The sequence below is a fragment of the Peromyscus eremicus genome, chromosome 7, assembly GCF_949786415.1.
Source record: "Peromyscus eremicus chromosome 7, PerEre_H2_v1, whole genome shotgun sequence".
Lineage (NCBI taxonomy): Eukaryota > Metazoa > Chordata > Mammalia > Rodentia > Cricetidae > Peromyscus > Peromyscus eremicus.
The window spans coordinates 77,991,133-78,018,891 of NC_081422.1; the positions used below are offsets into that span (position 1 = coordinate 77,991,133).

At 43.5% G+C, this 27,759-nt stretch overlaps 1 protein-coding gene across 2 annotated transcripts in view; it reads left to right on the forward strand.

Annotated features, from left to right (window-relative positions):
- Positions 1 to 2,398: 2,398 nt before the first annotated feature.
- The window catches only part of Bckdhb (branched chain keto acid dehydrogenase E1 subunit beta), a 185,707-nt gene continuing 160,346 nt past the window's right edge, over positions 2,399 to 27,759 (forward strand). For both annotated transcript variants that reach the window (XM_059267042.1, XM_059267041.1), the window contains exons 1-3: positions 2,399 to 2,606; positions 14,341 to 14,418; positions 16,435 to 16,503. In XM_059267042.1, coding sequence (XP_059123025.1) covers positions 2,417 to 2,606; positions 14,341 to 14,418; positions 16,435 to 16,503 — 337 coding nt within the window. In that variant the 5' untranslated portion in view covers positions 2,399 to 2,416. The remainder of the gene's footprint in view (positions 2,607 to 14,340; positions 14,419 to 16,434; positions 16,504 to 27,759) is intronic.

Genomic DNA, 27,759 nt, shown 5'->3' on the forward strand with positions numbered 1-27,759 from the left:
TGGCTACCTGGTGAGTTCCAGGCCAGGCTGTGCTACAAGAGTCCCTGTCCACAAAAGAAAAACAAAACAAATCATGTTGACTTGAGTTTCTAAGTCACTTGAGAAAACACCAGGAGGTGCGACTAATAGATTATATGGTAAGAGTATATGCAATTTTGTAAGAAACTACCAAACCGTCTCCCAAGGTGGCTGTGCTATTTTGCTTTCGCATGAGCAATATCTTTATTTTAGTTTGGTTTCTATGGCTGTAACAAAACACCATGACCAAAAGCAACTGGGGAGGAAAGCAATTATTTTAACTTATAGCTTGTATTCCATTGTCCAGGGAAGTCAGGACAGGAATTCAAGGCCAGAACCTAGAGGTAGGAACTGAAGCAGAAGCCATGGAGGAATGCTGATTACTGGCTTTCTCCTCTCCCCCTTCTCCTCCTTCTCTTTCTTTTCCTTCTTCTCCTCCCCTTCCCATATCCCTTCCCATTCCCCTTCTTCCTCCTCCTCTTCTTTTAACAGTTTCCTTTTTTATTATGATTTAAAGGGTCTTTTAAAATTTTTTTATTCTTCTCTCATATATTACATCCTGACTATAGTTTCCCCTCCCTCCACTCCTCCCAGTCCCCTCCCCCAACCTCCCTTCTTCTGCACTCCTCTTCCATTTACTTTCAAAAAGAAGATCAGGCCTCCCAGAGATACCAAATGAATATGGTATAACAAGTTACAATAAGACTAGGCACAAACCCTCATATGGAGGCTGGGCTTGGCAACCCAGCAGGAGGAAAAGGGTCCCAAGAGCAGGCAAGAGTCAGAGATAACCCCCACCTTCACTGTTAGAAGTCCCACATGAATACCAAGCTACACAACCATGATGTATATGCAGAGGACCAGGTCAGACCCATATAGGCTCCATGATTGTCGCCTTAGTCTTTGTGAACCCCTATGAACCCTGCTTAGCTGATTCTGTGGACTGCGTCCTCGACCCCTCTGGCTTCTACAATCCTTCCTGCCCCTCTTCTGTGAGGTCCCCTTGCTCACACAACAGGGATACTTGCTCAAGTGCAGCACAACCCACAGTGTGGGCCGGGCAGTGGTGGCGCACGCCTTTAATCCCAGCACTCGGGAGGCAGAGCCAGGCGGATCTCTGTGAGTTCGAGGCCAGCCTGGATTACCAAGTGAGTTCCAGGAAAGGCGCAAAGCTACACAGAGAAACCCTGTCTCGAAAAAACAAAACAAAACAAAACAAAACAAAAAAAAAAAACAACCCACAGTGTGCTGAGCCACATACACCAATCACTAATCAAGAAAACGCCACCATAGACTTGTGTGCAGGCTAATCTAATGAAAGCATTTTCTCAATTGAGGTCCCCTCTTCCCAGATGACCCTGCTGGCTTGTGTCAAATTCACAAAAATGTCTAATCAGGAGAAGCAATAGATGAGATTTCTCTGCCATTAAACTTTTTTTTAAAACATTGTATGTATGTATGTATGTATGTATGTATGTATGTATGTATGTGAGTTCATGGATATCTGTGAGTGCATGTATGCCAGAGCATCCTGTAGAGGTCAGAGGGCAATTTACAGGTGTCATTTCTCTTTTACCTTTTGAGTTCCAGGGATTGAACTCAGATTGTCAGGGTTGGCATCAAACTCTTTACCCCCCTCGGACATACCCTAGTCCTTTCTGCTGTTTTCACTGATGAGTTTGTTTTTTTTAAATGTTGAGTTTAAAGAGTGCATCTATATATAAAACAATAGATCCCGACACAAATCCATTATTATTTTAACTGCCAAATCTCTCCAAGTTTCCCAGTCCTGGATGCCACATTTACAGGCTTTCTGGTCACACAGGAGAAACATTTTACTGTTCTGTGTGGCATGTTAGCCTGAGGGCAGTGATACTCTGGTTCCATCTGCAAAGAAAGTATTACCTTTCTATATACGATCGATCGTTGGTCCAAAAGCAAGATGCGTCTCAGCAGGAGTAGCCTGAGTGGCTAGTGAAGTTCTGTCAGAGAAAACAGTTCAATCACTAACCTTTCTTTACCATCCCGCACTCACTGACTCTGAGAAACACAGGAGGAAGTATAATTTTAAAAATGAAAGAGCTACTGGAAATGACACTGTGGAAAATGATACTGGAGAAGAACACAGCCAGTCGCGGGGTGCGACACCGCACGCCACGCTGTTGAATTTGGGGGTGTCTCCACAACCAGAGACCGCATCTCAGGCTGCAGGGCCCTGAGTCCCGCTTCCGTCTGCGCCGGCGGCCAGGTCACTGCGTCCCGGTCCCCGCCCCCGAACTTCCAGCTCCGATTGGTTTCTTTCATGGACACGCCCCTCGGAACCGCCCAATGAGGAGGCTCCCGACGCAGCTCCGCCCTCCCTGCCGGCAGCGTGGGCTGCGGTGCCTGAGACCCGGGGATGGCGGCGTTGGCTGCGCGCGCGGGTGGGCTTCTGCGGCTGCGAGCTGCGGGAGCGGAGCGGCGGTGGTGCGGACTGCGCGGCGCTGGGCTGGTGCAAGGCTTCCTGCAACCCGGAGGCGAGGACGCGGCCCAGAAGCGGCGGGTGGCCCACTTCACCTTCCAGCCGGACCCGGAGTCCCTGCAGTATGGTGAGAGCCCGCGATCTCCCTGCATCCCGGGTCCATCCCTGCCTCGGGTCGGCTGGTGATCTTGTTGCTCTTTCTTGGTGACTCTTCCCTTCAGATGCAGCCTCTGGGCACTTTCGGGATAGGTGAGAGGGCACCCTGCCTTCTGCGAGGGCCCAAGGGTGCAGAAGAGGTGTCCAAAGAACGCCCCTCTTGTCTGGAAGCTTCATCCCTGCTTTCCCATATCAGGCCCCTTAGGTGTTACCTTGCCAGGACTGCATCACTAATTTGAGGAAGCAGCCCGTAAAAGACTTTTCTTTCTTTTTTCTTATCCCCACCCCCTTTTTCATTTGCAAGGGAAGAGTAAACCTAGGGAGTAAATAGTAGAATTTAATTTTCTCAAGGTCACGAAACAGGTTCTACCTACAGATGGGAAAGAATCCAGACTTCTATTTGAGCCTAATACTGAGCTCCTGCTGGGCTCTGCTGTCATTTGGCCAAGCAGAGGTAATCCACACAGGTGGTGGGAAAGAGCAAGTGGAAGGGGATGGGTCAGGCTCCTATTGTGCCGCCTTTGTTACACTCTGCTTCTCCTACAGGTTTTGTGTAGTCGCCTAAGATCCCAGGTCTATCTGCAGAGTAGCAGGAGACCGTAAGGACACCTGTCCTGCTTCCTTGTCTAATGACTTCTCCCACGCCGGGGCTGGTATTTTTGGAAGCCCCTCTTTACTTGTGAACAATAATTGTTGAGAGCTTGCTATTGGTCAAATTGACATTCCTCATCTCCTTTGGTTCATAGGACAAGTTTTAATTTCCATGTGATAGGTCATGTTTTAATTTTTGCTTTGCAGTCAGATAAACTGAAGCCTTGAAACAGAGTATTCAAGAGTACACAAGGTATAAGTTGACAGGTAGCTGTAAAGTTTGGAATCTAGTAAGCTAGATTTCGAAACTACCACTCTATGTAAGGCAATAAAGGCATTTAGAAATAATTTACCCATCAGTCTTCCCAGTTTTGTGAAATAGTAGATTAGAAAGATGAATAGCAGTTGATTTTTTTTTTTTCCCCTCCCAGCCTTCAATACTGTCTTCACAGCAAAGAAACTTTGGCCTAGTCATAGAGAAATAGAGCACAGGTCTTTATTCTCCCGTCAACAATTGTGAAATGACTAAAATCTGAGTGATGTCATGTCTCTATGTTGTTACTATAAAAAACGGTACAAGCATATTCCAGATAAAAGGCATAAGATAGAAAAAAGTAAACAAGTGTTTGGTACCACTCATGGTAAGTGCTGCTAAGCCTTTAAGGTTCATTCTTCCAATTCACTGTATTTTCTGTAATTAGAAAAAGTTTCCTGTGGTGCTACAGAGTTTTGATAACATGTATCATTCAGAAGTGAGAGTCAGTGTCTTGAATTTGGCCTTGTGCCTGTCTCCTGAGACTTTGAAGTCATCACTTCTACAAGCCTCAGCTTCTCTATAATTAAGGGATTAATGATGGCAGCTCCTTCGAAAGGAGAGGAGAGCTAAGGGCTGAATGTCACTAATACACTTAACACAGTGTTGCTAATATATTTAACATGCTGTGGCTCCTTGGAAGTACTAACTCAGTAAAGAACAACTTTTAGTAGACACCGTCATACGTTTGTTATAGTTTCACAGTGTTATAAAATATGAAGATAGATATATTCCATGCGCATCCCCCCCAATGATAAAGCCACAGAGATTAGAGTTCTCACTCAAAAAATATGAATGGTTTAATGGAGTTTTAAAACGCTCACTTCAGATGCCCAGTTTATACTTAGTCTGTGTAAGAGTGTTTGTCATATTAAGTGTAAGGGGAGAGGCTATAAGAATGTGTTAGGGTTAATGCTGGGAATCCCAGGAGCACACCCTTGTGATTTTGTACTAACCACTGTATCTTATGTTTGCATTTGTTTCTCTTCTGCTGACGAATCTTTTCCCATAATATTTGTTCACTAGTTTATGTTCTTTTGTGACAGGCATTTCTTTTTCCTTTTTCATATTTTGAAAGTTGTGTCCTATGTCTTTTTTCCTCGATGCTGACTCCATTGTTGAGTAATTGCTTTTATCTAGGGTTGTGGTGGGCATCAGTCTGTTATCTTCACAATAATCACATAGCTAGATGGTATTATGTTCATTGTACATTGAGGCTCAGAGATGTTTGTGGCCTTCCCAAGTGTGGTAAAGAGCAGAGTCAACTTTCAAACCCCATTGTGTCTTACTTGAAAGCCTCATAAATAGTGCTAAAATTTTGCATATTACAGCTGTTAATGAAGATACCAACTCTCTGCCCTTCATATGTGCTGAAAATGCTTTTCTTTCTTTCTTTCTTTCTTTCTTTCTTTCTTTCTTTCTTTCTTTCTTTCTTTCTTTCTTTCTTTCTTTCTTTCTTTTTTGAAAATGCTTTTCATTCATCCACATTGTTTGATTTCACATCGAAGAGGGACTGCTTCAGTTGGTGGCCAGGATCAACTTCCCGTAGGTGACTTTTAAGCTGCACAGTGAACTGAGACAAGGGCTTATCTTTGCAAAGACCACTGGAATATTGTTTTTCAGGTAGAAACAAGATAGAAACTGAGTAGGTTTAAGGCCTGGAGTATCAGCAGAGAAAACTGTAGTCAGATTTTCCTTTGGGCCACCAGCACACAAATAATGACACAGAGACTTATTATTAATTATGAAAGCTCAGCCTTAGTTTAGGCTTGTTCCTAACTAGTTCTTATAACTTAAATTAAGCCATATTTTTTAATCTGCATTCTCCATGTGGCTTGTTACCTCATCTCCATACTACCCATCCTGCTTCCTCCGCTGTCTGACTGGTGGCTCTGCCTTTCTTCTTCCCAGAGTTCTCTCTCTGCCCAGAAGTCCCTCCTATACTCTCCTGCCTATTGACCACTCAGCTTTTTATTATACCAATCAGAGCAACACATCTTCACATGGTGTACAAATATCCCATAACATTTCCCCCTTTTTGTCTAAGTAAAGAGGAAAGGTTTTAACTCTAACATAATAAAACTATATATAATAAGAACAATTATCAGCCAGGCAGTGGTGGCACATGCCTTTAATCCCAGCACTTGAGAGGCAGAGCCAGGTGGATCTCTGAGTTAAAGGCCAATCTGGGCTACAGAGTAAGTTCCAGGACAGGCACCAAAACTACACAGAGAAACCCTGTCTCAAAAAACCAAAAAACAAAAAAACAAAAACAAAAAAACAAAAGAACAATTATCAGTTAAGAATTACATTCACAATGTCCAGTTCATTTGTATTTAGCATATACTTGAAGAAAATACTCTATTATTATCTGTCTTGGTGAGTCCAAAGTTTTATACATAAGCCTTTTTTAAGCATAACTTGTTTATTATCATCCTAAAAATATCTTTTTAGACCTTAAAACATTTTTTTAGATAAACAACTTAAGCTTTTAAGTTTTTCAACTTTATAAATTTTACATCTCCTGTGTAAGTTTGTTTTTCTGAATTTGGTAACAAGGAAAACTGTAACTATAACTCTCTAGTCTTCAACACCATAAAGGATCCAAGAAGGATAAAATATTACCTGAGTAAACAGGAAGTGCAGAGCAAACAACTTCCAAAACTATGGAAATGACAGAGACATCTAGCTGCCTGGATAGTCATCCAAGGTTCCTCTGCAACATTGGAGCATCTGTCTTGGGCCTACAGGTCTAAAATTTCTGACAGACTTTTTTTGTGAAGCAGGAATTTTTGAAGGGCTGTCCTACCTTGTCTTGGCAAAGTTTGGCAGTTGCTTTCTTTTGTGTTCTGCTTGTCCAGTTTGGACAGCATACTGTCAGTAGTCGAGGAAAGGGCAGTTTCTTTGCCCAGTGGTTAACTTTGCCACAATGAAAGCAAACTCCATATGGAGGTTCCTTGATGCCTATCATCTCTGAAGTAGATTGGTGTTGCCAGGAGCAGATGTGTCTCACTATCATGGAAATCCTTATGTTATTAAAACATCTTAAATGCCATAATATTCTGTAGGTCTCTGAAATGTTTGAAGACCATCTATCTATCTAGAATGTATCTCTGTTTATTTAACCTTGAAAATATACCTAACATGACTGTAAGTTTGTTATAGATGACTAACTACTAACCTGCATGTCTTTATTATCCTAAGTAGCTTTCAAAGACTAGAACTTTACAGTTTTAAATGAGCTGTATAGGTACAATACCTTAAGAGTAGAAACATAAATACATTATAACAAAAATAACCTTAAATTTGTGTCAATATACAAAAATCTATACCAATGTAAAATATTTGAGACTAGTAGTTGCTTAAAAGTAGATTCAATAATCTACCCTTTTATTTTGTCATTCCTGTATACCCCCTCTTCTTTATTTTCAGGAAGAAATCCATGAATCTAACCTACTTTGTTTAGTTTCTTCCCTGACCATGACCAGTAACAACTTGCAATCAACCCACCTAAATGATGACAAACATTCATAACCCACCGAATGACCAAAAATCACTCCCTCCACCTCTTGGGAATGTGGGCAACATGTTTCCTAGACTGATTCCTGTTGTTTGGAGTGGGGGGTGAGGGAGCATGGGGGGGCAGGGGGGGAGGTGATGGTATCTTTAGGAGACCCTGAGAAAATTGGGATAATGGTCAAGTCCTGGGAGAGCTAGCTGTATCATTTGAGGGAGAGTGCAGGGCTTATCTGAAATCCTGGAGAGAGCACTCTGGAGGCTGAACCCTCTCAGCTAGCAGCTTTCAAATTGTCCTGGGTACAGATTTTTGTGGAAACTGTAACAGAGGCATTCTGAGAGGTTGGATAATCTGGGCTACTTAAAATATTACTTTACTCTTTCTTTAAAGACTTTATTATTTTTAAACTATTTTTTTCTCTATGACTGTCTACACCCATTTTCTTTTCTTTCTTCAGCAACTAAGTACATTTTTAAGCACAGTGTATCTGTTCAGAGGTTTTCTTGGACTTGAACTGACTTTCTGTATGTCTGCAGCCTCCTCTGACCTTGTGAGCCAAATATTAAACTGCTAGGCTACAGTGCTGCTCTGCTTAGCACATGGTGCACTGGTGGCTGGCTGCACCCCTGAATTCCATGAGAGCCTAGCTTCATGCTGGTAGATATCGTTCCTAAGCCACATTTACCCACCCCACCCCTGGGAATCTGTTGTGTCTGCCTACAGCAGGTATTTGTACCCAGTGCTGTCTGCTCAAGTGCCCAGCTGCATAGCAGGGCTTCTTAAAAGAGCTGAGCCTCTGTTCACTGAGCCTACCTGAGAGACCACGTTGCCAGGAAGCTGCTTGTTCAGAACTTTTTTTAAGCTTTCTCAGGCCATATATGGATATACGTAGTCAGATGTTGGCGCCATATGTAGTCAGATTTTCCTTTGGGACACCAGCTCACAAATAGCCACATGGAGACATATTATTAATTATGAAAGCTCAGCCTTAGCTTAGGCTTTTACCTAACTAGTTCTTATAACTTAAATCAACCCATATTTTTTTAATCTATGTTCTTCCACGTGTCTTGTTAACTCTTCTCCTCTGCATCTGGCTTCCTCTGCATCTGGCTGGTGACTCCACCTTTTTTCTTCCCAGAGTTCTCTCTCTGCCCAGATGTCCCACCTATACTCTTCTATCTAGTGATTGGCCGTTTACACCAATCACAGCAACACAATACATCTTCACTCAATGTGCAAATATCCCACAACAGAAAACGTCTGTGATTGAGATGCTTCAGACAGTGGGGTATGCAGGTCTTGTGATGATCAGGGTAGAAGAAGGACTTTTGTTCGTGGGGATGATTTTTTTTTTTTCAGTATTATACAGGTGGGAATATTATGAGTAAAGTCAGATTAGGAAGCATGGTGTTTATTTGAGCAGTGGGAAGTGATTTTATTTGGAGGAAAAAAGGAATACATATGAAAGAATAAATGAGGGTTTAAAATTCAGGACAAAGTTTGGGGAGATAATATATCACATGCCTGCTGTGTACTTCAGACTATGATGGGTGCATTGCACTTTGTTTTAAATTCTTTTGTGCTGTGGGAGGCCATCACTTATTTCTAGGAAGAGAGTGATTGGAGGAGTTCTTGTGTTACTAGCAAAGTTAGTGGGAAGTATTGCTGGATGTGTAGTGAGGAGCTGAGAGAGGAGCTCTTGAGTATTGTCATTCCTCAGATGAGAGGGAGTATTGAACTTGGAATGTCAGTGGGTGGTAGGAATTTTGGAGACATTGACCCAGTTTAGCTCTGTTTTACCAGTGGGTGCTGGGGAAGGGTGTTGAGGATGACATCATCATTTGTAGCAAGGATAACTAAAAGGGTGCTGTGTTACTTTTCTTTTTGCTGGAATACAGTACCCAGACAAACAGCAATTTAAGGAAGGAAGGATATATCTTGGCTCACAGTTCAAGGGTGCAGTTCATCATGTTGGAGAGGTCTTGGTGGCAGGAATTTGCCGAAGCTGGTCACATGACATCTGCAGTCAGGCAGCAGAGTGGGATAAATGCTGGTGCTCTGTCCTCCTCCTCCTCCTCCTCCTCCTCCTCCTCCTCCTCCTCCTCCTCCTCCTCCTCTTCTTCTTCTTCTTCTTCTTCTTCTTCTTCTTCTCCGAGACAGGGTTTCTCTGTGTAGCTTTGCGCCTTTCCTGGAACTCGCTTTGTAGACCAGGCTGGCCTTGAACTCACAGAGATCCACCTGCCTCTGCCTCCCGAGTGCTGGGATTAAAGGCATGCACCACCACCGCCCGGCCTTCTCTTTTTTATGCAGTCCAAACCCAGACAGGTGCTGCTGGCATTAAGGGTGGGTCTTCCCAGCTCAATTAATGTCCTGTAGATGACCCCTTACAGGTGTGTCTTGAGGCTTGCCTCCTAAGTGAGTCTAGATATTGTTAGGTTGACAGTTGGTACTTAACCATGATGAAGGGTGTGGTAGTTTGAATGTAATTATAATCTTATAGGGAGTGGCACTATATGGAGGTGTGGCTTTTTTTGGGTGGGTATGTCCTTCCTGGAGGAAGTATGTCACTGTGGGGGCAGACTTTGAGGCTTCCTATGCTTAAGATACTGCCCAGTGTCCTAGTCAACTTCCTGTTGCCTGTGAGATGTAGGACTTTCTGCTAACTACTCCTCCAGCACTGGGGGGGGGGGTGGTGGTGGTGCCCACCACCCCCACATTTCCCCAGAGTGCTCTTGAGTGGGAACAGCAGGAAATATTAGATAGAAGGATTTAGAGTGTGGAGATAAACAGGATAGTCTCGAGAGGGCCTGGAACCTATTCCAACGGGCCCTGACTGTCGCTGTCCTAGGGTATTTATAGATATGCCAAGGGGTGGAGCAAAAGACCTCCTCCCCCAGCACAGCCAAGTGCAGACCATCTCAGACACCTGCACTCAGGTCCGTGGTCCAATCAACCTCTCTATGTGGACCTGCTGGGTAAAGCCACTAGGAAACCTGCAAATGGGCTCCCACACAGCACCATGTCTGCCTGCATGCCACCATGCTCCCCGCCATGACGATAGTGGAACCTCTAAAACTGTAAGTGAGCCCCCTCAATGAAATGTTTTCCTTATAAGAGTTGCTGTAGTCATGGTGTCTCTTCACAGCAATAGAAACCCTAAGACAGAGGGTAAGGTGCCAGGACCACTGATACAAGTAGGGAATTCTGGGGCACATTCCCATCTTCGGAGAAAGGGAGGGCACAAGAAGACTTAAATTTTAACTGATTTGAAGTATTGGCGGATATAGTATCGTGAGGCAGGCTGTCTGAATGTTAATCTGCCACTAAAACAACTTGATGGCAAAGTTGGTTGTCCTTGAGGCCAGATAATTCCCTCTTTGACCTGGTGGGTTTAGTGTTGTCCAAAATGTGACCTTGTGAGACAGGCTGTGATGGAGGTCACATTATCATCTACACATTAAGAATGAAGAAGTTGAGACACAAAGACAATAACTTTCTATTTTCAGGCATTTAAATGTAAGAGGTGGGGCCACGTTCTACTGAACAGTCTCCTAATGTTGTTCACACATCACATGGGTGAAGGGGTTTCTCTTACCGTTTATTAATTACAAAACTCGAGGACTCATATAAGATGTGAACCTGAGATAGTTACCATGGCTGAGATGCACCTGCCACACTGCCTCCTGGCTCCCAACTTGGGGCCACTCTGTCTCTCATCCTGGGTCCTCCAAGGTCCTCCAAGGACTTGATGATCCACTCCGGCCAGCTGAATGTGAACTCCGTCCCTCGAACCAAATGCCCTATTCAGTTGGATAACAAATCCATTCTGAAAGGGACGTGTGAAATACTGTTGATCAGGCTGGCTTTGAACTAAGAGATCCGCCTGCTTGTGTCTCCCCAGTGCTGGGATTAAAAAGCTTGGTGTGGCAGGGGGATTGCCTGGAATCCTAGCTCCAGAGGTTGAGACAGGAGGATCTTAGGGCTATCTGGCCAGTCAGTCTAGCCAATTGGTAAGCTCTCAGTTCAATGAGGGACTCTAAAAAACAAGGTAGATCTGGGTGTGGCTGCACATGTCTTTAATCCCAGCACGTAGAGGCAGAGTAACATGGATCTCTGTGAGTTTGAGACCAGCTGGTCTATGTAGTGAATTCCAGGCTAGCCAGGACTACATTGTGTCAACAAAACAAATTAAAACAAACAAAAAAATGAGAGCAATAAAGGAAGACACCAGATGTTGACTTCTGGCTTTCATAGACACCACACAGCCACAGAGACACACAATTGGATTCATAGCATCTTACTTTTTTTTGTTCTTGTTAGTTTTTGGTGCTGGTAATTGAAGCCAAGCATGCATGCTGGTCAAGCTTTCTATCGTTGAGCTGTGTCCAGGCACTTTCATTTACATTCTAGTACAAATTGTGTGTGTGTGTCTGTCTGCTGTCTGTGTGTGTCTAGTTTTGGGTTCTCTCAAGTCTTAAGTTGTGGGGAGATATTTGGGATGTGCTTTAATGGGAGTTGAAGAAGGATAAAGGTACATGGCTGGCAAATAGAGGGAAGAGCAGGGTGTCTGGAGGCTGAGGCAGGGTGATCTTAAGTTCGAGGCCAGCTACACTGTGAGATTATAAAATAAAGTCGTGCCTGTGAAGAACATGGTTTCTTCCGTACCACCCGTGCATCAGTTTAAAAAGAATTGCAAGTGGATGTTGCTATATCAAACTTGTCGCTTGTAACTTGAAATAGTACTGGCGCGAACTCCAAACCTAAACTTTACAATCTTTAGTAAAAATATCCACTAGTGAAAATATCATTTGTGTGCTGACATGGAAACACAAATAACCCGTAAGTTACCCCCCACAAGGCGAGGCAATATTTTCAGTGTCAAGAGTACATTCTAGATTTATTTGGTATAATTTTTGTTGTTTTTGGTTATTTTGAGATAGGAGTTCCTTATATAGCCCAGGGTGGCTTTGAACTCACAATCCTTCAGCCTCAGTGTTGTGCAGTTTTTATTGAGGTTTTTACTGTTTTTCTAGTAAAAACTTGCTGAGTAACACCAGTGTGATAAGATGAATCAAGAGGGCTGGGGTGGAGTTCGAAGGTGGAACACTCAGCTAACAGCATGGGTTGGATCCCTAGCTCCGGGAAAAGCCTAGGTGTGGTGGGGGCATTTGCTATTAATACAAACGGTCAGCAATTAAAATAAAAATGATATTAGCTGTTAAGGCGTTTTTATTCTCCCTAGGTTCTTAACTATGAAAAGCCTAATAAATGACCAAAATATTACTGTACTACATATATGAAGTAGGTATGCTTGCTATTGCATGTATGAAGCGGGTATGTTATTGTCATTAGGAAAAAAAGTTTATCTTAAACTGTGGTCTCTGATGTTGAATCACCAACAACTTTAAGAGCATAGGTCTTTTGGTTAACGTCACCTGTCAACCTGACAGAGCCTAGGGGTATTGCCTCAATCCAATTGGCCCGTGGGCAGCCTGTGGGGTATTTGGTTGATTGCTAACTGCTGTAGAAGGCTGAACAGGGGTCCTGGCTTGTTTAAGGGTGCCATAGAGCAAGCCAGCAAGCAGCTGTCCTCTGTGCCTCTTGTCTCAGCTTGAGTCCCTGCCCTGACTTTCCTCAGGGGTGGACTATATAACCTGTAAGATTAAATAAACATTTTCCTCTCTAAGTTGCTTTTGGTCACGGTGCTTGTCCCAGTGACAGGAAGGCTAACTAGAACAACAGGCTAGAGAAGGATTTAAGGAAGGTAACTTTTTAAATGAGACAACTGTAGCCTGAAGAAAAAGTACTCTATGAAGTAATTCTGGACATTTGGTGTGATTGTGTGTTCTTTGACATGGGTGACGTAATGATAATTTCTGAATGAATTCTTACTATCTTCGGAAACAAGAGTATAAAGAGGCCATTATTCTGGGTGCAGAGGGAATCAAGGTGTCCTGATAGGGGACTGCCAAGGCCTGAAGTTTGGGCATGCAGGACTATTGAAGTGATGAGGGAGACACCTGAGGTCAAGCAGGAGCATGCCAGAGGCCAGGCTGAGAGAGAACCGTGGGAGGCTTCAAGATGGCAGAGGCTCGTTGAGGAGTCTGGCTGGGCTAGGAAGAGGAAAGGGTGAGTGACTAGCACTTCGTGGTCAGAGGTTTGAAGCCAACAGCAGGAGCTGTTAGGTCCCATGCTGGTAATTAGGCCGCGACTGTCTCACGTTAGGTGACTAAAAGAACATGGAGGTTAGCGGGACAAAGGCCAGAGTGGGACTGGAATTGAAGGTAAATAGTTTCCTTCCCGTGAGGTTCATGGGTAGCCTGACTGTGCTGTTGCAGAGGAGCTGGCCTACAGTGCCAGTAATAGTGGGCCTTGGCCAGCATTTGGTTTGCTCAAAGCTCCAAAGTCATGCGTATTCTGAATTTGCAACATGAGGAATTCTGTCGGATAAAGCTTTACTGTTCCACTCAAAATAGGGAAGTTGAGAGGGTCCTGAGTAATGCTGGGCCTGACGATCGACAGCCAGCTTGCACGCTGCTGGACCTGTCAATCGACAGCCAGCTTGCACGCTGCATTTAGGGATTACCAAATATATTCTTCGAACATTGTTTTTCAGCGTTGCCTGTGGTGGCGCCTTCCGATGCACTGTTGGTGTATGAGGCACTATCTAAGTTCCTTCCCTGTATTGCATCTTATGGCCCCTCCCAAAGTCTGTTTAGGAGACAGGCATTAGCCTGCAGGGATTTTAGTTAAGCAATGAGACAGTAAGGAAGGCCTGAGTCTGACATGTTCAGGGAAGAGATTTTAGGATTCTCCAAGCACCAATGATTTGGCACATCAGTTTATCTCTAGCCTTCCTTGTGTTTCATGGGCTGTGGCCACTGGCTGCTCCTGGCAGTCTTAGCGTTCTTTATGTGCATTCTTTAGGCCTTTGGCTCAGCAGTCTCTGGCTCCCACTCGGTACATTTCTACTGAAAGTTGTAGCTTTATCTCCAGACACTTCACCATTTGGTGGTTTTTCTCCATTTGTTTGCTTTTTTTACGCATTGTTTAGTGTACATAGGGTTTACCTCACCCACTGCCTCTCCACGTTTACTTCATTTGTATCTTTTATAGATCTGTCATCTTTAAAAATAAGTTGGTAAATTCCTGTGATAGATTCTGTTCCTTTCTTTGTATCTCGCTTTTTCGCCACGTTATAACCAACTGTTAAGAAACTGGTTATTATTACTTTTTTTTGCATGTTTTACAGTTTTTGATATAATGTAACTTTTCTTTTCGCAGGGCAAACTCAGAAAATGAACCTCTTTCAGTCAATAACAAGTGCCTTGGATAACTCATTGGCCAAAGACCCTACTGCAGGTAAACTTAATGTGTGTGTGTGGCTGTGTTCCTTCCAGAATCAGAGACCTGAGCCAATCATGAAAGCCAAAGGATCCACTTGCAGTATTAACACATGTTTATCCCACTTGTTTCTGATGTGTTCTCTTGTTTAGCTTTGTTAACTTGCTCTTCTCAGCATGTGTGGTCCCTTTATGATATGTTGGTTTCTGACTGATACCTGTTGGCTACTCCTGTGTGTAGGAAGAAACAGGAAATGCCACTTTGTTCAGATATTTATATATAGCATAAAGACTTGGTTTGCATGGTTATTTTTGCATCAAACTTGTTAATAGTTTTGGAAATAGTGACTTTAGTGTTTCTGTTTTTAAAATCAGTTTTTCAGTTACCATACAAAGCAGTGGGATTTACGGTAGCTGTTTCCTCCATAGGTGTCCTGCTTTGTCTAATTTGACCTATTCCTCACACCCACTCTCTTCTCTCTTGTTTCCCTACCCTTAGGTAGTCCCCCATTCTGCTTTCAGTCAAATTTCATTACTCTCTCTTTCTCCTCCTCCCCGCTCCCTCAAGATCTGTTTCAGTTCTCTCATGATAAACTTTCTAGTTATACACACACACACACACACACACACACACACACACACACATATGCACATATACACATGCATGCACACACTTGTTTTCCCATCCATTGAATGTATGAATGACAGTTTGATATGGTACTTTCCCAGTGTCACAGACACTCTCTGGAGAAGATTAGAATCCACGCAGTCAGACCTGGACACATGCTTAGTGAGATGTGCTTGCTTTTCCTCATGCACAAGAGAACAAAATAGAAAAAAAAAAAAAGGTTTTCTAATGTATTGAGCTTTTTTATCTAAGAGGATATTAGAATTACTGATGGAGACTAATGTAGCTGGAGTTTTCTCCAGTCCTATCCAGCCCCACGGACTCCACAACCACTTATAAAATAATCACTCAGAAACTTATATTAATTAAACTGCTGGGCCATTAGCTCAGGCCTACCACTGACTGACTAGCTCTTATACTTAAACTCAGCCCATTTCTGTTAATCTATATGTCGCCATGTGTTCCGTGACTTTACCTGTTGCCTTTACATGCTGCTCCCTGGGCGGCAGGCTGGTGTCTCTCCCAGACTTCCACCTCCCAGCCTCTCCTCTCTGTTTGTCCCACTTATCTATACTTCCTGCCTGGCTACTGGCCAATCAGTGTTTTATTTATTAATCAATCATAGCAACATATATTCACAACATACAGGACATCCCATAGCACACACCCACACTTAAATCCAGATTCTGATATGAGAGAAAGCAGGAGTATTTGCCTTTCTGAGTCTGATTTATTTTACTCGATGTAATGATTTATGGTTCTACCTGTTTTCCTGCCAATGTCATGATTTCATTTTCCCCTGTGGCTGAGTACAATTTGGTTGTGTATATTTATCATGTTTTCTAAACAATTTTATAGGTAACTTATGTTTATTAATTTTTCAGTTTTATTTTATTTTTAGTTATGTGTATGTGTCTGTGTGGGTATGTGCATTTGAGTGCAAGTGCTCTTTGAGGCTAGAGGTGCTGGAGGTGTCAGATCTCCCCGGAGCTGGAGTTACAGGCAGTTGTTAGCCACCTTATGTGGGTGCTGGGAATGAAATGTGGTTCTTATGCAAATTCACTGTACACTCCTAACTGCTGAGCCATTTCTCTATCCCAGCAACTTAATCTTCATCTTGCTGTGTTTTTAAAGTTTGGTTGACTTTATATATACATGCATACTTACATATATGTGTGTATATACATGTATGCATTATACATACAGGATTATGTGTATATATTTATACATGTATGTATGAATTATACAAACAAAGATTATATATAAAAATACCACATTTGTATTATACAGGTATGAGTATGTATGTATAAGCCTAATTTCAAATCTAAATATTTAAGTTCCTTATTTTTCATGACTTAAAATTTAGGGACTGGTTACTAATTATATTCTTTGAACATCATTTTTCAGTAATATTTGGTGAAGATGTTGCCTTTGGTGGAGTCTTCCGATGCACTGTTGGTTTACGAGACAAATATGGTAAGTGATTAACTATATAAAGAGTATTCAGTAGAATATTTACCCAAAGATCTTGAAAATATAAAGTATGTCTGTAACATTGATATATTATTGTTTGGTTGAGTTCCTTTATTTTGGCAACATCCTGCAGAGTTCTAGGGCCTGGATTTCTCCAAATCTGTTCTAACTAGAGTCTTCTAATATAGTTTATGTTACACGTGTCATAGAACTGCAAAACACAAATACATTTCGTGACATGCATGTCACATCATTCGTCTCTCCAGGAACCTCGGGCTTCCTCTTGCCACCCACCATAGCCAAACTAAGCCCTGCTGTCTCTAATTCAAGATTCTGCCCATTGGTCTGTGTTAGTAAGAGTGTATATTTTTGTTGCTGTTGTTGTTGGTGGTGGAAATTTAACTTTTATTGCAGTACTGGCTCACAGGATTGTGGGGGCCTGGCCGGTCTGTAGGGAAACTCAGGCAGGATTCCTATGGTTCAGTCTTGAAGCCAAATTTAGTTTTGTTTGGGAAACTTCAGACTTAAAGCCTTGGGATGACGTGAGAAAGCCCATGCTTTGCTGTGAAGTATCATCTGCTTTACTGAGAGCCACTGACTCAAAAGTTATTATATTCTGATAGATATCTGTCTGCAAATAGCTATCTCTACACCTGTGTCTGAGGAAACTGACAGCATTGTAGCCTGGCTGAGTTGTCGTTAAAAGTCACCACCCTGGAGCCCCCACCCTCTTTGGTCACAGCTGCTCTGTGTCCTGCATGGCACATGATTCCTTTCTATGTGCTGCATTCACTGTCTTTTCACTCAGAGGTGGAACCATCCGAGTGGGCTTCGATTCTCTGGTGCTCACCCTTCTGACTAGCTAAGGAAGGTGTTTCTGTCCTTGCTGTTCATGACTCCTTTGTGGTGCCTTGTGTTTTATTTCTTCTTTGACTCTTACCTAACCTCAGAGAGAGCAAAGCATTTTTAGGGTTAGAAGGAGTTGATATTCTTACACTCCTCTGCCCTGGGTGCTCAGGTCTGTTCAGGATGGGCAGTGAGGGCCTTTAAGAGTTTTAACACAGCTGGGCGGTGGTGGCACACGCCTTTAATCCCAGCACTCGGGAGGCAGAGCCAGGCGGATCTCTGTGAGTTCGAGGCCAGCCTGGGCTACCAAGTGAGTTCCAGGAAAGGCGCAAAGCTACACAGAGAAACCCTGTCTCGAAAAACCAAAAAAAAAAAAAAAAAAAAAAAAAAAAAAGAGTTTTAACACAATTATTGTGTGTAGAATTTTAGTTGAAGATGTGTTACATTCATTTATGCTGTGAAATATTGGTTTAACAATGCAAAGATTCTTTTATGTTGCATTTGTTTAACTCTGTGAAGCTGTGATACTTTGCCTGTCTAAAACACCTGATTGGTCTAATAAAGAGCTGAACAGCCAATTGATAGGTAGGGGAGTGAAAGCTGGGGCTGCCAGGCAGAGAGAAATCTAGGCTCCAGAGAAGGGAAGAGTGAGAAAAAGAGAAGAAGGGGAGCACACCAGGGGCTAGTCATCCAGTAACACAGCCAGCCACGGAATAAGAAGGAAAGATATATATATATATATATATATATATATTAAAGAGAGGTAAGAAGCCCAGAGGCAAAATGTGGTTAAGGAGAACGAGATAATTTAAGTTAGAAAAGCTGGCTAGAAACAAGCCAAGCTAAGGCCAGGCATTCATAAGTAAGAATATGTCTCCGTGTATCTACTTGGGAGCTGGATGGAGGGTCCCCAAAGAGTAAAACCAACTATTGTGTTTCTCTGTTGCATCATTCCTGAGGTACCTGGTGTCGTGGTCCATGTGATGTATTGAGAACATTCAGTGTGTTCTTTTTTCTCCCAGTGAAAACAAGGTTCCAATCCTCTTCTTCCTCCTGGCTGTGTGTTCTGTAAGCTGTTGAGAGACAGAGAAAGGTGGTCAAAAGGCTCTCTTCCATACTGTGGACTCCTAGAAACTTTTAGATCGTTAAAAAAACATTAAAGAAAACTTCTATACATTTGGTTTCAGAGAATGGCGTATACATTGTAGACTAATTGAGGAAGTTAGGAAAACATAAAGGAGAAAGTAAACATTGCTCAGGTATTTCCAGAGATAATCAGTGGCAACATCTGAGTAGTTGTACTTGTGGGGCATATTTGAATAGGTGCATATATATTAATGTTTAAAACACAGAATTTTACTTTTTATAACTTGATGCTCTCTCTGTGTGGTGCAGTAGCATGCTTCCGAGGACAGTCCCTTCTTGTCTGACTCAGTGTGATGTGTTTAAGCTGGGGAGAGTTTCCTGGCTCTTCCCACAAGTTCACATGTGTGCTTCTTTACTGTGTCCATTCTGTCTGGGGCATTTCATCCCTATTACCTGCTGCTGACAAAGTAGCTACTTCTGAATTTCTGCCTCTTCTCTACACCTCTTCCCTGAGCTCGAGAGCCACAGAATCACTGTTCTATCCCAAATGTTCACGTTAAAGTTGTTAGCATTCAGGCCTTTACACCGGCCTGCTCTTGGGAACATGGCAGGACGCATCATCAGCAACAGCCAAGACGTGATGCAGCCACCAAGTAGAGTACCCTCCCTATGCGCATGCGCTGAATCCCCTTATGGAAGGCAAGCTCTTCCCGCCCCTCTCTCTCCCTTTCCTTCTGCTCCCCCTCAGAGGTTGCCTCTGCACCTCCCCCAATAAACCTCCCACCTGAGCTCTGTTGCATGGTGTGACTTTGTGGTGTCCCCTTGGCTCCAACCCGCCAAGGTTGCCTTCCACTGCTAAACTATTACAGAAATCCCGCAGTATGGTGATTTATCTTGAATGTCAACTTGAGTGGATTTAGGATCACCTAGGAGGCAGACTTCCGGGCACACCTGTGAGGGCATTGCCCTTCTCATTTAACTGAGGCAGGAAGACCCACCTTACCTGTGGCTGGTCCCATTCCACGGACTGGAGTCTCAGACTGAATAAAAGAGGAGAAAGGAGAACTGAGCACCGGGACTCATTACTCTCTGCTTCCGGACTAGATGCTCTGTGACTAGCCGCCTCATGGTCCTGCCGCCATGACATCCTTACCATAATGGACTGTGACTCCTCAAACTGAGGCCAAACAAAGGGTTCTTCTTTAAGTTGCTGTTCTCAGGTATTTTGTCCCAGCAAGGCAAAAGGTAACTAACCAAGTCATTTAGAATGCAGCCTTTCAAAAGTCAAGCTCTAGACGGACGCCTCTGCTGAGTCCACGTCTCAGGGAATGTTTCCCGTTTTGGTGACTACATCACGTCCAGTTAGTTGCTCACGTGAGAAACCCAGGAGGTTCTGCAGTCTTCCTTCTTTACCATCCTTCTGGTTCTGTCTGCCCTGCGCGTTTGTCCTCCTGCCTAGCTTCAACTTGGTTCCTCCTTTCCATACTACCGTTGAATTTCAGAGTCTTGGATTTTTCTCCTCCTGGGCAATTTCACTTCTTAGTTAATTACCTGGCCTTTCTCCTGCCCTCCGTCTCATTCCCTGTCCATTGCAAGTGCTGTCATTCTAAAATGCACATTTTTCAGCAGGATGGGCGGAAGACTTGAGATGTAGCTAGCTGTCGAACTGACCACATTTACTCTACTCCCTATAACTTCAGTTACAGGAGATCCTCGCCCGCCATGTTGGTTTTTTGGTGCACATTTTCTGGATCTCTTTTCCCCACCTGATTACCCAGCCGGCAGCTTGTTTTCAGGTTGGTCTGTGGTAGAAGACTCACTCTTTTGCCACTGTATCTTTTATGCCTGTCAGTTACATCCTTCTTGTCTCGTCTCGTCTTGGTGTTTCTCTCCCGTCTCTTCTCACATGAAGAGGTATTTCATCCGCCCAGCTTTAGCTCCAGCGTGGTGTCAGAGTAAGTCATCGCTCCTGTGTCAAAAGCGGCTGTGACTCTTTACTTGGGAGTATGAGTTCAAATCTTTAAAGTTCCCCATTTGAAGATGGGCAGTTACTCCTCCGATCAAACGTCTGTTTTCAGAACTGAAGGGTAATGGGGATGCTGGAGAGAAATATACATATGAAAATAGTTTTTCTTACACTTACAGAAATATTACTTGATTCATGGCACCAAAAAAGGAAAAAAAAAACAACCCAGTTTCACGTAAACATGTCTATTTAGCTTCATTTTATAAAATTATAACTTATAAAAACTGAAAAATTGTTATACTACAGTTGAAGACACTGTTGAATAATGAGCTGGCTGTGTTGGTTGTTTTCCTATCAACTTGACAAGCTCGAGTTATCTGAGAAGAGGCAACCTAGATTGAGAAAATGCCATCAGATTGGCCTGTGGACACATACTTGTGGGGCATTTTTTTGATTAATGGTGAGTGTGGGAGGGTGAAGCCCATTATGGGCTGTGACATCCCTGGGCAAGTGGTCCTGGGTTGTGTAAGAAAGTGGGCTGAGCAAGTCACAGAGAGCAAGCCATTAATCAGCTTTCCTCCATGGTCTCTGCTTCTTCAGTTCCTGCATCCAGGTTCCTGCCTTGAGTTCCTGCCCTGACTTCCCTTCATGAGAGACTTTAAGCTGTAAGGTGAAATAATCCCTTTCCTCTCCAAGTTACTTTTGTTCACAGTGTTTCATCACAGTAATAGAAAGCAGACCAACCTACCCAGGAAACCTTCCTGTTCTGGGAAGCCTTGTGTGTGTGGTGCTGGACGACTCATGGCCAGTAGGTGGCAGCCTGTGCTTTGCAATGAGAGCTGGTCCTCTGGGCATTGTGCTGGTTTGGAACTGCCGCCAAGCATTCTGTATTCCATCAGGAAGTAAAGGTTGAAGTTTTGCAGGTTTACTGATATAGTATTGGAAAGCTGGACACTGCTTCGTATTACAGTGAAAAGGCTGCGTGATTACAGATCAGACTATACCAAAAGCTACAGGACTGTTCTGTACTCAGATGGCCAGGATGGATGGGAATTTAAAAGCATCAGTTTCTCTTTTCCTTCCCCATCCTGTGATAGAACAGACTAAGTGTCTTGGAAATGAAAAGCAATAGAACATGTCCCTAGCAACTCATGGTGTACAAAGTGGCAGATTTGAACCCCGTAAGCGCTGAGATTTGTTGCTGAGAAGCGTCGGATGGAGCGAGTGGACTTCTAGGGAGGCAAGGGACGAGAGAGTTGTTTCTGTGACTTGGTTTGTGGGGAAGGTGTGGTTTTTCTCGTGAAGGTCACATGCATGTGTAGCATTGACGCTGTACGAGGTGTATGTGTTCAGATGAGACTGGTGTGTGCATTTTTAATTGAATTTTTTTTTCCTTTAAGATACATTTGTTAAATTAGCGTGCAAAAGAACAGGTTTCTTAATGCCGTTTTCATACATACTTAGTTTTGGCTGATTGTGCTCGTCTTCCCCTCCTTTTTTGATCTCCCCATTTCTCTGCCTCTGTCTCTGCTTGTACCCTTCCCTCACCAGAGTCCTCACTTCCACTTTCATACCACATGGATTCTATTCCTCTCCTCACCCTGGTCCCGAACCCCCTACCTCCATCCCCTGGTCTCCCTCCCTTCCCCCATACACACATATACGCACACGACCACTAACTCTAGGAGCTGCGCAACACCATTCTGCACTGCTATAAACATTGCTGGGCTGTGGTTCTTAGACTGACTTTGGCCCACTTACTGCAGGAGACATAGGTGAGAAAGAGAACTTGAAGGAGTCTCCTGCCTGGACATCTGCCTTTTCCCCGTCCCAGAGGATTTTCCATTACCGTATCCATTCCTTTATACAGGTGTGGCTGCCATAGCAGCTTGGGAAAGCTAACATAACCACTTAGTTGTTTTCTTTCTCTAAACACCACTGAAATAGTATCACCAGATGCGTTAGGATGCTGAAGTCAGGAGGGAGAAGTAGGGCAAGTGTAAGGAGAGGGAAATGTTCGTCTGCAACGTGCCTGTGTTTGGGAGTTGACTTTGGGCATCAGTCCTCACTGGTAGAGTGAAGAGGGAAGGTCAGGGGAACCCCACGGACTCTTCTAGACACTTTCAGGCCATCTGTTGTACTTTCTTCTGTTCCCCCTCATGTGTGACTTCCTGAGCAACCTTAGGCACCGTTAAAATTATTTTAAGAAGTGTCTTTCCTAGAATACTAAGTTTCAGGCCTGAAGGATGTATGCACAGCTTTTTGATAGGTCTCATATTTTTATCTGAATTATGATATTAATATCTTCAGCAGAGTAAATGGTCTCTGTTATACATTCCTCCTGTGGAAAGGCTTGTCTGACTGGTAGTCATGCGTTTGGAGTTAGTGTCAGGCCTCCACTGAAGGATGGGAAAACTAAAGTTCACTTGGCTAAAGAAAACAATTTATAAAAACATGAATTCTTCAGAGAAATGGAGTATGTGATTTGTTGGTCCTTTTGAGGTGTTCGTGTGTGTGTTTTCTCAATTTCTTATGTTATTGTTCATTGGACAAATTGCCCTCAGAAATGAGATGAAATCTTGTTAATCCATACTTTATTTATATTGATCCTCCCTTTTATTTACTTGGTTGACCTTTTGTCAATTTTTATTACAAATGATGACTTTAGAATCTACTGAAATTCAGATTGTCAAAAGTGGCCACAGTATTTTAATTTCTCGAAAACCAAGGGAGGGTTCTCCTGACTCTGCTTCAGAATAATAGTTCGACAACCGGCATGGAAGAGGATAAGCTTCATGTTTCATAGGCCGTCAGAGCTGGAGACAAAGGAAGGCTGTGACTGGTCCAGAGATTTTTGGCTCAGCAGTTTTGAGGCAGAGAAGCCCCAATCTGTCCATCTCTCACAAAAGGCCACAGAAATGGGAGTTCTTAGAGGTCTGTCATTCCCAGTGCCCAGTGGCAAGTGGGTCAGCAGTCTCTTGGTATAAAAAGAATTAGAAATATAAAGAGTTGTAGGCCCAGGTGGTGTCACACATCTTTAGTCCCAGTACTCAAGAGGCAGAGGTAGAGGTGAGGCAGGCAGATCTTTATGAGTTTGAGGCCAGCCTGGTCTACATAGTAAGTTCCAGGACAGCCGGAGCTAATCAGTGGGACCTCTCTCCATGGTGGGGGGTCAGGGGAGAGCAAAATATAAACAGTTCTAGAGCTAGAGAATTCTTTATATTTGTCATATATTTATATATACGTCCCCTCAGTGGACAGAGTGCTTGCCTGGCATGCAGGAGGTCCTGAATTCAGTCCTCAGCACTTCATAAACTCATCCCAGCAACGGAGGTGGAGGCAGGAGGATCAAGATTTCAAAGTCATCCTTAGCTACTTGATGAGTTTGAGGCAAGCCTGGTGCACATGAACTCCGGGGGGGGGGGGGGAGGGGGGGGGAGGAGAGAGAGAGAGAGAGAGAGAGAGAGAGAGAGAGAGAGAGAGAGAGAGAGAAGAAAAAGAAAAAAGAATTCCAATTCAGCAGAGCTTAAGGTTTTTGATTTATCTGTGGAGTGGAGACCAGCTAGCAGACGCTCACGTTAAGAAGTTTGAGAACTCCATGCTTTTTGTCCGAACAGGTTTTCCGGGTGTATTAAGTCTTTTGCTGGCAGCTGGTGCCCTCACTGCCTTTTCTTTCCTTAATTGATTAAACACTAAATGTTAGAGCAGCCGCCAGGTGTTCTTTGACATTTTCAGCGTCCTGCCGAATGGGCTGCCCTTAAGCCAGTTTTTCTCAGTCTATTTGACAGCGGTACAGTTTTCAGATTTTCAAATGTGAGCGCCAAGAGGTAGACTGAGAGCAGAGTGACCAGAAAATGGTTTTTGATAGTGCAACATCGACTCATAGATCCCTTGAAACGTGGCGATTTAGAGGTCGAAACACAAGGCTTGGTGTTTTATGGAAAGCCATATGCTAGACGAAGAAAGATCTTTTATGTTTTCAAGTATGACATGGCGTGTGTCCTTGCTGTAAGGTATTTCACACGTCCCTTTCAGAATGGATTTGCTACAGTAACCTCCTGGATTTGGACTAGAGCCCCTGACTGCCTTCCTTCCCGTGGATGTCTTTTAGCAGATGGAAGTATTGTTTGTCACTTTGTGGCATTAGTATGCATTAAATTTATTTTTAATTATTTCATTTTTCTTAATTTTTTATGTATTCAGAATTGTTTAACTCAAATATAGTCTTTGCTGTAAAGCCTTTCACTTTATGGTGAGTAATTATGAGGCTCTAAAGATGGATAAAGTTGGGGATAGAGCCAAGTGTAGACACTTGCCCAGTAAGAGTGAGGACCTGTGATGAGTCATCAGCACCACAAACAAACAAGAACAAATGAATCAAAACAGCACAAATACATTGTTTTTGTTTTTTTTTAAACAAGATTGCACTGTGTAGCCCTGACTGGCCTGGAATGCCCTGAGTAGATCAGGCTGGCCTCAAACTCACAGAGATCTACCTGCATCTGCCTCCTGAGTGGGGATTAAAGACGTGCCCCATTGTGCCTGGCAATATTTTAAGAGAAATTTAATATAAAATAATATCCACCAAAAAAGAGGAATTCTATTAATCTTAGGAGTTAAAACCACCTTGTAGAATGGCACATGGCTGCCTGTCCTTCCTGGGTGTGGCTGACCTGGATGTGAAGACTGGAATGTGGTACCTTGAGTCTTAGCTACTCTTCTGGATTTTGCACTTTACTTTCCCTTGTAGTAATTCGATGTCAAGGACCACGAGAGCCCCTCTAGAAGGGATTCCCATTGAGAAATGGGAATGCAACCGTTTTAAGATGCTTGTAGTTTGTGAATTTAACACATTAAGAAAATACAGTGAGGGAGGTAAGAGAGAAGGCTCAGCGGGTAAGAGCACTTGCTGCTCTTCCAGAGGACCCAAGTTCGGTTCCCAGCACCACCGCTGGATGGCGCCCAACTGCTTGTAACTCCAGCATCAGGGAATCCAGTGCCCTCTTCTGGCCTCTGAGAGCGCGCGCGCGCGCGCGCGCACGCGCACACACACACACACACACACATTAAAGAAGTACAAATTTGTTGAATTCTTCACCCTTTGGATTTTCACGCCACGATAGCAGCTGTGCTTGGGAGAGGCCAGCACTTGCTTTCTGTGATTCCTTGATTTAACTGTTCAGGGTTGTGTATGTATCCTGTCAGCATCATTTTCCTTAGTTTTTTCAAAGAGAAACCATGGGTGTCAAAGAATTAAAAACAGACTGTCATTGCTGACCTGGAGATTCGAAGATGAGTTTAAGTTGGGTCAGGCTAGTTACGACCCCCTCCCGCCCCCCCACAATAGTATTGTGAATTCCTTGGTTTCAATTGCTCAGGGGTCCTTGGGGGATTTATTAGCTTAACAATTTATTAAATTCCTTAAAGTTAAAAACCATGAGGCAGCAAAAGACTATCATTAGCAATAGCTCATTTAGACTTCTATGAGGCTAAGAGGCTGGGAACAACCATTTTTTTTGAGTGGTTCCGATTGCTCTGTAGTGTCTCTGAACGCCTGGATTCTCCCATCGTCCTTTGCTGAGTTCTTTTGAGATTGTTTTCCCCTGCAGAAGCTGAATGCATGGCAGCTGTAGCAACTTCAGGGCAGTTTGACATGGAGCTGATGTTGCTGCTTTACTCGGCCACTTCAGGAATCTAAACGTTTGTACAGGCCATTATGCTATACACGGAGGCACATTCTCTGCCTCTAATCCTAGCTTGGAGTTTCATTGCTTAGTGTGTGTAATGCAGCTCTCAGATCACATAGTAATAATTATTAAATTCACTAGGAAAAAGTCATTTTCTACTCAGACTAGGCGTAGCCAGTAAAAACAAGCCTTGCATGGAGGGGACGGCATGAATGTCAGTTGCCAGGTATTTGCTGAGTGAGACGCCTCTGTGAGAGCCACAGAAGGTTGGAGAACATGGCTTTGTTTTCTGTTCCCATTTAAATAGATGGGGTTTCTCGCTTGCTTTGATTGGCAGGGTTGATGAAGATCAGTTCGGTAAAGGTTGGCAAATGTCATGAGCTAAGAAGTCACTTGGGAAGCTTGTTGGACTGAAAGTTTTCAGTTTCCTGGTGAGCAGCTACACCCACAGGCAGCATTAGCCATGCAGTGCGTGACCTTCTCTGTGGCATCCTGCCACCCCGTTCTCTGGCCCCCAGCCAGAAGTAATGGCATCAGGCCAGCCATAAATTAGCCAAAGGATTCCTATTCTAAGTTCTGGCTCCTGGAAGCACAAGTGTCTTTAGTAATAAGGAGTTTCTGCTCATTTTCTGGGCAGGTTGCTCCCTTAACCCATCTTCTTCTTTTCTGGTCCTTGCGAGTGGCGAGTCCAGTAGAAACAAAGAAGAAATTTGTTTCTGAGCCAAAAGAGAACACACACAAACCCAGCGCTGCTCTCTGAATTCAACAAGCTCTCTCCTTTATTGAGTTTGAGCGTTTGTTTTAGAAAAAGTGGGAATTCGTCAAGTTCAGGAGGAAACTTTAAATCACTGCTGGAACATCTTCTTTCTCTAATTAAAACAAGACACGGAGCACTCTAAATGCCATAAGTCCATTGTGTTTATTTAAATTGAAATTAAACAATAGGCTGGTATGTCCGTTTCTCCCGTCTCCTTTTTTCTGTCTCTTTCCTGCCTTCCTTCTCTTCTTCCATCCCTCTTCTCCTCCCCTTTCTTCTTCCCTTCTTTCACAGGATCCCAGGTGGCCTCAATCTTGTGATGCTCCTGCCTCAGTCTCCTCAGTGCTAGGATCACAGGTATGCATATCATACGAGTATACTTTTACTTTTGTTAAATAAAGGTTCAGTGGAGTTCTGCCCAAGGAATACTTCTAATAATTCTGTCCATACATGCCAATGAATGCCATAGCCTTGTGTTTCCTTGGCTACGGAGTATGTTTATAGGGTTGTCACTACGTAACAAGAGAAACACTTGCTCTTTCTGTCTTAGCTGTGTTCTCTTTAATGGCTTCCTTCACCACACAGGATGCTGAAGGTAAATTGGGAGAGGTTCCATCTGTTGGGAGGCTCGGACCTACATATCTTCTCCTGATGGCTCCCTAATACTCCTAAGCAGACCTAGAATGGAATAATCTCAATGGATGTTGTCCTTCCGTTCTTGCCAGTTACCTTTCCCGGCTGCATGGTTAGCAGATGATTTTTCTTAGAGCGTGGAGTAGAAGGCAGCTCACTTCCCAGTGTTAGCTCCTGCTAGAGGTGAAGATTTTAGCAAAGTGAGACTTGTTCCCAGTTCTTCCAGCCCGAGGATGCTTACCTCCCAGTCTTCATTTCCAGAGGAAGCAGCAGGCAAGTCAGGC